At 36.0% G+C, this 15932-nt stretch overlaps 1 protein-coding gene across 1 annotated transcript in view; it reads left to right on the top strand.

Annotated features, from left to right (window-relative positions):
- Positions 1 to 6884: 6884 nt before the first annotated feature.
- Positions 6885 to 15932, top strand: part of LOC144433297 (atrial natriuretic peptide receptor 2-like) — a 40051-nt gene continuing 31003 nt past the window's right edge. Inside the window, exon 1 of the mRNA XM_078121604.1 lies at positions 6885 to 7593. Coding sequence (XP_077977730.1) covers positions 6885 to 7593 — 709 coding nt within the window. The remainder of the gene's footprint in view (positions 7594 to 15932) is intronic.

Below are 15932 nucleotides of genomic sequence, written 5' to 3'. Positions count from 1 at the left end.
AGGCCTAGCGAGACAGACAGACAGACAGACACAGACAGACAGACAGACAGACAGACAGACAGACAGACAGACAGACAGACAGACAGACAGACAGACAGAGAGGACAAATAAGAGGGGAAGGGGAGGAGATAGGGGCGCTTAGAGTCCAAAAGCCCATAATTTGTAAACCATAAAAATAACGATGACCATGAACAATGTGAAGTCACTTTTTCTCATGACATACATTAATTCGGGAGGTTAATATCCCCTCACGTATTTTATTCTTAGATTACAATTTCCATTACATTTTGGAAACGTACTGTATCAATTTCTCCAGAAGCATTTTCGCTGAAATCGTTACCCAAGACTATTATTTGTCCCATACTCTTCAAATCGTTTATTTGCCCCCAGGGTCTTTTAAATCCAATCTCATCCAGAAATGTAATAAGGAAATAGTACTTTCCTGAGATTAAACATGTTGGGATTACCTTGTGACTGGTGTTATATTAAACCTATACATGTATATGGCGTCATTGTTTGCCAACTCCCGTGAGATACACCAGGTGTGATAGACTACGTTATTGAGTTCAAACATCAATTGTCCTATAAGGCAAGCGTCACTCAACCTCACTTTCCGGTCGATGACAAGTTTACTATGTACACGTCATTCCAACTCAAAGTCAAAGATATCTTAGTATTTGTCCGTCCGTCTATACTATCGGTGTGTCACTCTCTGTTCCTGTCTGTCCACTCTGTCCCTGTCTGTCTGTTTGTTTGTGTCACTAGCTCTCCCCCTCTCGATCTCTCCGCCCCACTCTTTGTCTGCCTCTCTGTCTCCGTCTCTAAATATGGCTTTGTCGGGATAACGATATTACGTGTTCTCAGACATATTTCCTGGTATGTTCAATAAGAGGGGAATTAAACAACTTGCTCTGCACATACTTGGATTTTCAATGATAGAACGAAGTGGTTGTTGAGCCTTCGGTTTTCTTAGATAGACACGGAGTACAACAGTGATAACAGTGATAAGCTATTGAATGGACGTTGGTTTCATTATAGTCTCAGTCGGGAGTCCTCTCTGAAAGCTAGATCCATTAACTTGCAGTGTACTGTACATGTTTTGGGACTTCCAATGTTCACAATATATTGATCACAGGGTGATTAGAATAGCACAGCAGAGGAACTGCTATCACCCACTTGTGTAATCAACCACATCGAAGAACAACATACTTAGTTTGCATCTATCTAGTATAAAACGAAGGCTGGATTACCAGTGTCATAATTGCGGAGACCACACACTATGTCAGCGTGTAATTTTAATTCAACCGTATATACATATATCAAAGTAAACTTAACTGACTCAATGCTCTAGATTTGAATACAGTTCATAATGGCTCAGAAAGTAACATTACTAGACTTTAGAAGTTACCTTGACTTCTTGGCATCCTTTTTTACTTAAACGGAATGCATACAATGTTTTTTATCAGAGGTCACACATGTGTGTACAGTTAATACAATTGCAAAATATCAATAGAAGGTATGTTGATAGGAAGGAGAAAAATAACGTTTGGCATCCTTTTTTACTTAAACGGAATGCATACAATGTTTTTTATCAGAGGTCACACATGTGTGTACAGTTAATACAATTGCAAAATATTAATAGAAGGTATGTTGATAGGAAGGAGAAAAATAACGTTTAGAATATTTAAATAATTACTATGGCAATACGTCTTTGTTGCAACCTCATAATGGAGAGTCATTCACGATAGCATATAAAAACTGACTGAGATAATTGATATGTTGGTATATATATATATATATATATATATATATATATATATATATATATATATATATATATATATATATATATATATATATCGGATGAACACCAATTCATAGGTGTACAACACTAGAACTGGAAAGAAAACCTTTTCCATTGTATCTGTAGTTAGCGATATTGTAATTTGTTAAAAGCCGGGAGAATTATAGTGAGTCTTTTTACTAACTATTTAGATATGTATACTGCAGAACTACAAAAACACTGAATATCAATGTTTTTACTTAATTAAAAGAAATATAATCTTTATAATTGTTCCTGCGGTTATGCCAAACTATATTTAGGAACATGTTTTACGCTTTTTTAAATTAGAAGGAATTGCCTTAGAGAGACGTTAACTGATAATTCTATAAGTTTTCGTCTGTGTTATCGTCATTTATTGACACATTATAGTTTGGAAATGATGATCCTGCGGAATTTTAAAATTGGAAAACGATTGGGGTCCATGTGATGGTGTTACATTTCGTTTGATAGCTTTGCTGTAAAGAAAGAGTGTGAAGCCGACATCATTAATTAGTGAACATATTTGAATTATTGAAACAAACCATCAAAGCTTCCTTATCAAGTATCATTACGGCACCTATTCACTGTTAACCAATCAGGATCCTTCGGTTTGGATGTCAAACGCTTTCTAACAGAGCAGGTGCAGTTAATGAGGGAAATGAAACTACCATCAAAAGAACTATTGAAAATTGCTCCAATTCACCAAGATGTTCTCATGTAATGAAAAAGAAAATTATTATTATTGTCTATCATTGGTTAGGGAACATTTAAGTGCGTGACAGTAAATTCCCTCAAAATTTGAGAAAGACGAGCTAAATTTGACTAAGATGGCTAGCATAGTATGATTAAAGAGACCAGGTAGAATTTGAAATATATGGCAGCTTACACCATACTGTAAAATTTATCAATACCATGCTCATTTTGTAATTGATTTTATACTAAATTTGATATTTGATTAATACACTTATGCTCACCAACTCATATTCAAATTCAAATAGTGGCCATGGTAGTGTTTTCACATCGAGTGAAATGTTGACGATGCCTGAAACCAGCACAAGCTTTTAAAGGCGTGTAGTGAGCTTCCTTAGGTGGTATATAGAACTGAATTGAATATGGGTAGTAATGATAAAAAAATATGAGAATAAGAGAGCATGGTTTATAAAACTAAAATGGGAAATTTTGAGAAAATAAGTGAAATGTAAAAAACAAAACACAAACGGAAATGGGGGAGCGAACAATTTAAACAGAAAACGAAATATACTGCAAGAAGATAAATTATAAATGGAGGGGAGACGGGGAGAAAATCGTAACTTAATATGTTAGCAATTCAAGATGACATTCTTTAAATTTCAATTTGCGTAGCTGTTTCCTATTATAGAAATGGTCACACCTTAGGCAAAGCAACTCGACAGAGAAATGTCACCAAGCCCTGAATATGAAGTTGAATAAAGTACGTTTTACAAACGGACGAGGTTGAAAAGTAATTAAGTCGGTACCGGGTTCACGCGGTGATTGTATTTTCTCTCCCTCCAAACTTATGAAGATTATAATTCCGTGTAAGCATTGCCTCAGAGCACAAATCACTTTTATTTCACAAACTTTGTTTGTCACACATTTTCGTCAAAGAATGTAAATGGTTGTCATGGAAACGAGGTCATTGTTACCCTTATTTCATGTATCATGAAGTTTTGACATTCAGCATCTATGTAAAACTGATGCGGATGGTATCTCGTAAATCTTTATAAAGGTTTTTAAGTTTTGATAGAAGTAGGTTCGATTTTTAATGAGAGGACCTTAAGATTTTATCTTGTAGTTTGCAAATAGATTTCAAATATATATAGTGGTTGTAATTACCTTATTAAAGACAAGAATTGTCTGGAAAGTTTGTATTTAATGTTCAATGTTTGACGACGATGTTCTTTTGAATTGATATTTGGCGGAGACAAATGACAGTGCTGTCTGTTCCACATAAACTCCACGAAATGAGACGAATATAGATTTCACAAAAAGAAAGCAAGAAAGATCAAACAGGATAGAACGTTGCAATCCATCTCAGTTTGTCAAAGTATTGAAAGTCCGCAGACACTTACTAGAAACACAACATTTTGATTATTGTTGTCATCGCAACGATTTCCAGCGAGTTTATTCCGTCCATAGATAGGAGCAGAATTTGCCATAAAAATCAATTCAACAAGGGGCGAGGACATAGCTTCCAAGCATGGCATTTTGTAAACCTATCACGTGACTTTTCTTGTGCATGTCTTTATCTTCAAATAATTGTGAACTTTGTGACAAATGTGTAATGAGTGAATGCAAAGTTATAAAGTTACTAAATATGCAGCAAAGATTACAGCACTTACTTACATTGTATGCAAGAATTCCAACACTGTGACAACGTTTAGGTTTTAAGTAAACCACTTCTTCTTGGTACGAGGATCAATGTAAAATGACCGGTGTAGATATCTAAGCCATTAATACTTGAACCCTGCTTTGATAATAGTGTTTATTGCCAACATCATAACTAGACTATCATTTACAGCAGATTGAAATGCCGATCTTTGGTTTGATATTATGATTAAAGTGGCACAAGCTGAGTTTGTAAACTTTTCACCCACGTGAAAATACTTAAACAAAACAACCATAAACTATTCTTAGACTAGTATATTGTTAATGTCTATCCATGCCTTCTATGACATTAATATTGACTTCTGGCAGTGTTGTAACAGTTGGTTGCATAGTAAGAATTTGCAAGACGTTTTATGCCTATAATAAATTACGTCATCGGATATTTTGATAAGGTATATCTTAATACCTGGTTTGAGTTCAGTCAATTGCAGGTGATGGTTGAGTATGCTTCAGTAGTAGAATACTGTGAGTACCTTTTAAATATGCAGCAAAGATTACAGCATTCCGTATAAACTCGGCTTGTGCCCACTTTGATATTTTGAGGAAACCTGAATAATGACAACTTTGATCCTTCGTGCTAAAATGAAACATATCTATTAAATTCATGCAACGACATCATATATCATGTAGGCAAGGTTCATTTAATGTCACAGTTTTGTAAAGTAGAACTTGGATGGGATGGATCTTTTCCATTTATTATAATTACTTTTGATTGCACTCCTCTCCTTCTATCCAATTAATTAAGATTTCCTGCAAGATCAAAGATGTCCAAAGTTGCCGTTAGTATGATGAACCAATTACCAATGATGAATATGGTATGAGTTACACGAGATTTTTGAATGCCTGTTGGATGTCAGTATAAATAAATAGGGGGCTTAGTAAAGGAGAGACTTGATAAGATCACTGGGAAGAAATATGATCATGACTTGTTTTAGAAAGGTTACAGTAAAACAGCAGCCAGCCTACCGCCACCCCCACGCCTACACGTACACACACCAGATGACCATCACTGTAAATAACCTAAGGTGACATTAACTTTATTTTCTCTACACTCTCTTTCACGTAGGTATGAATTGCCATTTTCCGAAATTACTAGATCAATTAGTTCAGAAAATGGAAGAAGAAAAAAGGATCAAACATTTCATGACACGGTTGAAGTAATCTATTCATAATCATCCTTATTGTATCCTGTCCACGTTGTAGATAAAAAGCACTGCATGTCAATTGATCGCTAAATTAAACCGAGGCATCAAATGGTGTCATTTCATTATAATACGAATCACAATGTCTCTATATAAACCTAATGACATTAAAACATGACATCAAAATCAATATTCATACTTTTATTTTATATGAATGTCTGAATGTGATCAATACTTAAGGTCTAATAAGAAACAATATAAAATGTCATCTTTGTGATTAAATGAGATATTGATTAGAGTATAGAATGTTTGTTCGCATTATCGTGAATTCGTCCATCTTTTCAAATGAATGAAGTTAACGAACTGATTGCTTTTAATAATACATATCTAGTTATATTTAATGATTCTTTTGCTTAGTGAATCATAATCATGCAATTTACCCTATTGAATAGAATATCACCCTAATCAGGAGCCATTGTGACGTGTTTGATTGCATTAGTACTGTATTGTTCATTCATTTAGTGTTCATCTAATATGTTAACAAATTCACAAGGATGTAACCAGTTTCTTCTTTTTCTCTCCAAAATTTCTTACTCTGAATAGCGTCATGATTTTTCTGTGTATCTTTGGTACGTACGATACCTTTTCATATTTCACCGACTGTAATTTCCGTTCTGAGCTGTACCACAGCGACCTAAATTTCCGCTGTATGTTTTAAATTGTTTTTAATATGGGAAGACAAGTACCTTGGAGACAAGGAGAAGCAATTTATTGGCGCTCTTTGTATCTTCGACTTTTCATAGGTGTATATTCAGAATGAGAAGAAACAAATGAGGCTAACACGGTCGTTATGAATAGGGATGGTGTTTAATTCATTAGAATCCTTTTAGGCTTAGTACGTACGTCGAGAATACTATTTTACTTTAATATATGGAATCTACAAAAATGGTACCAATTATAGCTAGAATATGTATTGGCGCTGTTCAGACTTCTCTAGCGGCTGTTACCTTTCCAAGCTGCAGCCCCTCGAGTATTCATCATGGAACAAGGGCTGTGAATGGTAAATGAGTTATCACACAGGAAATGCCATTTCGTTGAGTGTTACACTGAAGACAGCTTATTTGTCGAACTATGTCAGAGAACAGCGAATGAAAAACAGCGACGTTTAAATGTGTGTGTTCGTTCAATTTATGGTGCTACATTTGATGCCTCTTTTTTTGCTAAATTATGCATATCACACTGTTTAATTTGCATCAATCGTACTACGTCATCACACTGTCAATTATACTGATATGAGTTAGCTGGTCTTACGCAATGCAGACAGAGGGTGAGTTGGTTCTCAGCAGTAAGCTTTCAGTAACTGTCAAAATGGTGTTCCTCATCATGCTAAGTCAATCCATGCGATTTTTCTAAGTGTTATAACCTGAAAGGGATATACACGACATTCATATATGCCGATATCATGATCTCACCAATGCACCCATATATTTGAAAGTTTTCATCTTTGAAGCAGAATGTCTGAGAAAGCAGCTGGAAATATGCGACTCTTCATATTAATTTTTACGGGTTTGATATTCTCTTTGTCGATGTTGAACTGCGATGGACAGGATGACGATATTGTCTTAGGGCTGATGATTCCATGGACAGGTTCCTGGCCAGTCGGAAGGAGAATAGCCAGTGCCTTTCTTGTGGCTTTGGATGAAATCAACAATAGTACCAGCATTCTTCCAAATAGAACTATATCGTTTGTTTGGAATGATACCCAGTGCAATGCTATGGAGGGGTTACGGGAAGTTGTAGATTTGTGGACACATGTAAAACCCTTACATGCAATCATTGGACCAGGATGCGACATTGTGTGTGAACCTGCCGCATTACTTGCTTCAGCATGGGCAATTCCAATGATTTCTTGGGGCTGCGAAGTTTCCACCCTTTCTAACAAAGACGAGTACCCTACATTCGCTAGGACAGTCGGACCTTACCCTAAAACTGGACCAATGTTCGTTGCAACTATGAACTACTTCAACTGGAAAAGAATAGCCATCTTAGCCTCAACGGAACATACATGGCAATTGGCTTCACATGCAATCAAGTTGGATCTAGAGGATGCTGGTATTCATGTGGTTGTGTTTTATCAATTTGAGCCGGGTAATGAACATATAACTGGCAGGGAAAAGGCAGAACATCGCTATATCTTGGAACAAACCAAAGAAATAGCAAGGAGTAAGTATGGTCATATGAAAATCCCAATACGTGCTTGGTTTCTTGTATATTGTGTGTGTGTGTGTGTGTGTGTGTGTGTGTGTGTGTGTGTGTGTGTACACGTGTGTTTGTGATATCACGAAGAGCCTGCTGTTAGCAATTTATATGTTTAAAAAATGTGCTATTCACATAGATATGTATACCCCATAAGAGAATGAAAACTAAACAGTTTTTAAGTACACGTATGTCGTAATGATTTGAAGATGTCTGTACAATGGACAGAACTCCAGTATTATTACGAACACATAAATGTCAGCTGCACAATGGAAACATGTGCATACAATGTATATGTTCCTTAATTTAGCAAAGCTAATGAACATATTAACATTTTTTTATCCATTCGTACTGATCACACTTGTTAAAAGTGAAAGCGGAATAAAACAGTTCACATAGTATAATAAGTAAAATATGGATGTTCAGAAAATGGTGCTTTTTAGTAAATGATGTAGGAGCTGTCACATTAACCACACGTTCCAAATATGCACGTTTTTCTAAGATAATCGAGTATACTACAGAATATTAATTTCTCAAATGGAGAGAGAAGTGTCATTTTATAACATGCACATTTTATAACATGCAAATATTATATGTTCAAGACGCAGATCGAGGCAAAGGTACACACAGGTTCTCCTTTAACGAGTTGGTTTAATAATATTTCTCAGTTATTAATTCTGCGAGACGTGGTCGGCTTCCTTGAAAGATAAACATACAATTCAGTTTTAAAGAGAAGAATACAATAAATAATTGGCAAGATACTCTTCATTAGTAATTTTATGAGACGTATGTTGTGATAAGATCAATCTAGGTTTTTAAAAAAAGCATTTGCAATTCTGTCTGTTCATATTTATGCTGCCTGCACACTAACATACCTACTATCCATTTTTAAAGTGAGGATGCTACATATATATTATATAATCGTATAATGATATAATGCAATCTTTATATAAATCTTACAGATAACAGAATTATAATAAATAACGTTTGGATTATACATTGCTATGGCAAGCATTCAGTCCAAAAGTATTATTCTTATTTTAGCTATAGTATTTTACATTTTTCGTAGTTATGAACTAATTAACCGTTTATGTGTTGTTTTTCGATGGAATCCACACTTTTATTCCATGTTAACATTACTTAATTCAAGCAAGTTTCATTTAATTGAGATTATTGTTCTATTTTTCGTCAAACTAGAATTCTTTTTAAGGAAACAAATATCACAGTTGCAGCTAGTGTAGGTTTATTCACAGCCCCATCTAGGGCCTATGGTTTACTTAAGCAATAACCCCCGCCGAAGGCGGGTATACACGAGATTTTGGTACAATTCGCGACATATAGCACGAGCCGAATGGCGAGTGCTATATGGAGCGAATTGTACCAAATTCGAGTGTATACCCGCCTTCGGCGGGAGTTATTGCTATTATATTATATCAAAATGTGTGTATATTTCTTCTAAATGTGATTCTGTGGTTATTTATATGCCCGAAAAGGCGAATTCGCACGTACAGAAAAAGATCGTCGGTAATAGATCGTCGGGAACGAGCATATTTTAATGAGTGGATACGTTCATGTAGCCCCCACACACACACTGCATGAACACAACCATACACTGCATTGCAATGCATTGCATTGCATTGATAAATTACTTTATTTACATCATATAATACATAACGAAAACGCGTTGAAAACTAGCAACAAAGAAAAGGGGGCAAGAGGTCAAAGAAAGTAACAATTTTGTTTGGATATTTTCATAAGAACAATACAATCTTGTACACTGCTAAAAATAGATGTCTCGGCGTTGAATCGGAGAAAGCGCGAGACAGTAAATCAGAGACACGACGTTACAGTCTACTTTAATTTAATGGGTAACAAATTGAACATTGACCGAACCTGAAAATGTACAGTTTCGAAATAATCCTGACGCACCTTGACTGATGGTTAAAAGTTGAATCGGTGTTGCTTGATTCAACGCGTAACGAGAGTAGGACGCTGAGACGGCTCGTTGCATGGGGAGAACTTGTACCTTATCAGTGATGTTGCAGCCACTGATCGATCGTTGCTTTCGATCGCAAGGTCATCAGTGGAATTATTTGGACTACTGTAACCCAAACTATTGTACAGGATACCTGACACACCTTATTACTCTGGGGAAGTGTTAACTTATTGGTATAAGAACGAACACATTCAGCTTGTATGTACTATTCATATGCTAGTTTAGGGGCCCATTTTACCACTGCCAGCCGTGGTAAAATGGGATTTTACCACAGTTATTATCCAATCAGAATGGCGCATAGTAGCATGATATAATATAATTTACACTTTTACACATTTATGTGTTCTTGTTGACAGCTATGATGGCTGTATATAATGCATTTCAAAATAAATTCGGCTATGTTAATGCTAAACTATTAAGCATGATATTAAATGTCTCATTATCATAGCTAATGGCAGTTAGAGGGAATAAAGCTTAAAATGTTTATAGTAGTTAATACAGTGTGTTTTTATATAGAAAAAATCCTCCTCCCCATAGTTGCGTATATACTGGCTTAGCTTGCTAAAGGTTAATGTTTAATCTTTTGATTCATCATTCTTTATTTCCACGTCTTGCCAATAATTTCACTTCAAGTACACGAACGCTACAATGACATATATCAAATAGGCGTTCCTTAGAGTAGCGTAATGAGCCCTTGAACCTTTAGGTACTGCAACAACGAATTATCTATAGAGTGGATTAAGCTTGAAAAACTCTGGTGCAGTATAATCACGAATGATTAAGTGGTTTAAGACACGTGGCATGATGACATATTACCTGCCAATGTTGAGTAAGATGCATTACTTGTGGCACGAGGCAAGGAATTGCGATATCCTAGTAATCACTCTTGATGAAAAATAAGCCAGCGAAGGATATGAAGTGTTGTTAACTTGTATTACAAATGCTCATTGTACAACCAAGATCGGGGTTGCATGGAAAGTGTAGTCTACGCAATATCATTACAAGTGAAACAAACTTTAGTTGTTCCTCAGTTGGTGCCAGGGCGCCGACATATTGCGTCTGTATTATTATAGGTGATACCATTTTACACTTTAGTCAAAACAAAAATGTTGATATCAAATCTCCTCTCATGATCTGTTTACCAAACACGACAACTTGAAGTTGGGTGACTTATTAGTAAGCGCATGAGAGTGATACATTGTTATAACTTATTGATACATGTGAAAACTTTTTTCAATCACGGTTCCACTAAGCAGTATACTCAAAGGGAAAAAAATGACGATTATAACGATGTTGCGTAGACTACACTTTCCATACATCCCCGATCTTGGTTGTAGGTGTACGCGTGGATGGATCGATGGGTGGGTGGGTGGGTGGGTGAATAGATAGATAGATAGATAGATAGATAGATAGATAGATAGATAGATAGATAGATAGATAGATAGATAGATAGATAGATAGATAGATAGATGGATGGATGGATGGATGGATGGATGGATGGATGGATGGATGGATGGATGGATGGATGGATGGATGGATGGATGGATGGATGGATGGATGGATGGATGGATGGATGGATGGATGGATGGATGGATGGATGGATGGATGGACGGACGGACGGACGGACGGACGGACGGACGGACGGACGGACGGACGGACGGACGGACGGACGGACGGACGGACGGACGGACGGACGGACGGACGGACGGACGGACGGACGGACGGACGGACGGACGGACAGACAGACAGACAGACAGACAGACAGACAGACAGACAGACAGACAGACAGACAGACAGACAGACAGACAGACAGACAGACAGACAGACAGACAGACAGACAGACAGACAGGCATGTACATAGGTAGATAGGTACTAGATGGATAGGCAGACAGACGGACGGACAGACAGACAGACAGACAGACAGACAGACAGACAGACAGACAGACAGACAGACAGACAGACAGACAGACGGTTGGAAGCATTATATTGTCTTTTTATTCACGTCTGCTTATGTTTTTTCCCGATCAGCTTCAGACAAGACAAACAATTTCAAACGTCAAAAAACTTTAGATGTATGAGTCACCAAGGAATTGACGTACTTAACACGTTAAACAAATCTTTTTACACGAGATCGAAGTTTAACTACTCTGCGTGTCAATATGTCCTCATTATGTCAAGATCAATTTTTAAAATCAGTTAGGCAAGATTCAGTTAATTAATAGTTATTAATTCTCGCTACCTGCAATACAATTCTACACATCACTGTAGAGTCAAATGGAACAAAGTCGCGCGACAACGCGTTCTAATGTCGACAACTACACTTCCGGTCGGCTATGCTAATACACAGGAATGTTTCTTTCCCACTTTCAGTTGTCGACATCTCTTGTAATTTTGCTCTGGAAAGATACTGTACATATTTAAATTTCCCACCTCCATAATTATATGAGCTTAAAAAACGTGCGTTTATCTTATTTGTTACAAATTAAACTGTTTGGAAGAAACATTCACGTGTATTGACATAGGCGACCAGAAGTGTGGGTGTCGACAAATGCAAGCGCGGTCGCGAGACTGCGTTCCATTTGACTCCTTAGCGATGCATAGAATTGTATTGCAGGTAGCGAGAATTCATCTTATTTATTCATTTTATCCTATGCTAGCTACAAGACATAGCACCTAATACCTGAAATATTTACATTTCTATCAGTTACTGCAATGTTTGGAATCAATTATTTGAATAGGCAAATATCCCGTTTCATTTGCTGCATTTACCTTTTAACTAAATATTTCATTTGTCATTGTAAATTGGGAAAACAAAAAGACTTATACTTTCCCATTTGAAGAATTTCAGTTACAAAAAACCCACAAAATGGAAGATTTCATAGCTGACCATGGTAAGGTACTTCAAAAACATTTTAAGAAATGACCATTTGCGCCATTGACGCCAACTCAAAATACAATTAAAAATTGGCTAACCAATTTGTTTGTTATATTATATTAGTATATAATACAACATGCAGTAAGAAATTAGAAACTTTTACAAGTCTTGGATAGAAATATAAATGAATCAATATAATTAATTATTTAGATTCAGTGAGATTGTACTCAGCAACTCCCATATTTTACGCAATATCGTTTACAACCAAGATCAGAGATGTGTGCAAAGTACAGTCTACGTACCATCCTTATAGTTCAACCCGTCATTTTTTAATTTGCCTATACTGCTAAGTGGAAGCGTCATTGTGTATATGAATATTGTAACATGTATTAATTTGTATCTGGCACAGACAGAATGTTACAATGTAACACTCGCATCTGTGCTTTATTTGTTGAACCTATTGTTTCAATAACACTTTATACATTATGCACATTGCCTGAGATGAAACCTGTAAAGTCTTTTAGATGGATGTGTATGTAGTTGTGTGAGTAGGTTGATATAGATAGACACAGGAGACAGTGTTTACTACTAGAATGCTTCCCATAGAATGATAATTTATTCACATATGTACATATGGCTATAACAATCAGTTACACTTTGATTAGGAGGTGGTATGTGAATGTTAAAGTCATTAGGACCACTTGGTAGTTGAAAGTTTCTTTACTATAAAAACCAAAATTATTTTAAAGTGCTCGGTTTGGTAACCTTGATTGATTTTCAAATTAGTGAAACAGTGTTACAATTGCTTCAGATTCATAAATAGGCACTTAGTCTCCCTAAGCAGTGTTTTCTGGGCACTGTTATTCCCAGCACTGTGTTGTAAATGATTCGCTGTTTGAAACAAGATTACTGGTGTTATCGTCACTCACTCACTCACTCACTCACTCACTCACTCACTCACTCACTCACTCACTCACTCCCTCGCTCACTCACTCACTCACTCACTCACTCACTCACTCAGTTTATAGTGACACGGTACGCTTTAAGGTGAATTTAGCTCATCAAATAGCCTGTTCTCATGGAATTTTCAATTTTATTCTGTAAATGTAAAGAATTTGATCTTTATTCTTGGATTACGTGTTATACGTGTTACTTTCTATAACCCACCTAGTAAGTAAATGATTCAATGCCCCAATCCCCTGGGAAATCAATTTAATCAGCCCGGCTATACACATAAAATATGAAATTATGATCATAACACATCCATAATTAATTTCCCATCAGTCATACATGGAACGTATCAGGTGGACATATTTCGAAGAGAAGACCAGCCATGTTGTTGACACACAATTGAATTCTCACATTACAGTAATGAAACTAATTTTTATAATAGAAACAATTTGACTCAAATGATCAGGTTGCGGCCTTGTAATTAGTGAAAGTCATAGGTATAATGCAAACACCAACGTAATGATATTTTTTAATCTCATCTAGTGTGACTACATGCCTTGCCAGTTTATTGCTTCACCATGGTATCTGATGCCATATGTATACGTATGTATGTATGCATGCATGCATGCATACATACATACATACATACATACATACATACATACATACATACATATATATATACATACATACATACATACATACACACACACACACACACACATACATACATACATGCATACATACATACATACATACATACATACATACATACATACATACATACATACATACATACATACATACATACATACATGTAGCTGAATAGAAAACGGTTAAAATGTGTGCTTGAAATGTCTAAAATGATATGGATACTCGCCGTATTATTTATTAAATGTGTTTGACACTTTCTCGGTGTAAATGCGAGTCACGGTTTCATTAAAGAACGTCATTTATCTTTTAACGATGGTACGCAGGAACAGTCAATTTGTAACATTAAGTAAAGCTTGATCAATAACATTGCATTAGTCGTAAAGTGTGCATCGTGAAATCCATCGAGAACATATGTTATGGCGCACATGCATGACTTAACGTATCAATGAATAAAACGTACAAGTTGTAAAGTATTACATTGGATTTGGGAATCCAACTATTCAATCCACGATGACTAAGATAAACGAGGTAAGAAGTGTTCCCCAACGATAACTGATCGAAGGCTTAATGACACTTTCCTTAAATCCTATGTGTTAAATAACATCGCACTGTGTGCATCAAGTAATGACCTTGTATTATACAAAATCATCGCGCTAGAATCATCGCAGGATTAGATGTTAAAGCTGTAAATATCCCTGATATTGGCATTGTACATCCATCGCAGGTCATTTACCCTTGACACAGTTTGTCACATAAATATAGTAAGGCCAAATAATAACCCGATCGACCCTGGATGAAGCCGCCGACCCAAAACATAGTTTTACATTAAAAAGAGAAATGGTGATAATTTACTTCTATTTCCGTGTACATTGTCTTGCCAAGTTTTTTGTTATTTCTTTTTTATAATCCCATTCCAGTTGAATTTATAGATTACAGTCAGCATATTGTGTTCGTATACTTCACAGTCTTCATTTACTTCTAGTCTTTTGCTCTTCATCAAACTATCACAGAAATATTGTGACCAACGAGTATCTATCTTGTCTTTGGATCGACGCATTTCCTCAATAACAACAAAAAAGAAATACAAATAAAACTCTGACCTACCCACCCTATTTCCTAAAGTGGAAACAAGCATGTTTTCTCCTAAGCTATAGTTTCAGTGTTTGTGGAACCGTAGTGTGATATACAGTTTGTGTCAACATCGATATAGTTTAGTTTAGTTTGATAAGAATCTTTACCAATCAGTAAAAGAGACTTGCCCACAAACATTAAGGCAATATTATTTCTAATGCTACAAAATTCTAAGATGCAAATTTGTTTGTTTCTAATAATGCATTTCTAATGTTATTGCTGAACATGAAGTTTGGAAAGGGAAGATTATGTCTTGTATAACCCTACAGACACTGTGAATTAAAAAAGAAAAGTCTTGATTTGCAACGGTGCCATTAACTTGCAACGTCAGTGAGACTGGGTAGACGATAAGTAAGATTACTCGAGAGATGTACTAAAATTGAGATTTACCATTTACCCTGGCCAAATGGTTTGTTTGCTTTAGAATCCACCTAGAAGCTCAGTTGGTTTTACGATTTCAGTTCCATCGTATCATAGGCGTCACCATAGCTAGTCTTTAACTTTAATTCAGTATTATGAAGTTCAGTATTTTAGAATGATTTTAAAATCAATGGCTCTGTGAGGTTAAATGGAATTTACATTATATGGTATAGTGATAGGTTACTTTCGCAATCTTCGCTGTAGGCTTCGCGTGTCAATGTCTCACTAGGGTAACTACTGTATTTTCTTTTAAAAACTGACCATAAGCATTTTGTGAGT

The sequence above is a fragment of the Glandiceps talaboti genome, chromosome 3, assembly GCF_964340395.1.
Source record: "Glandiceps talaboti chromosome 3, keGlaTala1.1, whole genome shotgun sequence".
Classification (NCBI taxonomy): Eukaryota; Metazoa; Hemichordata; class Enteropneusta; family Spengelidae; genus Glandiceps; species Glandiceps talaboti.
This window is presented reverse-complemented; position numbering and strand designations above follow the sequence as displayed.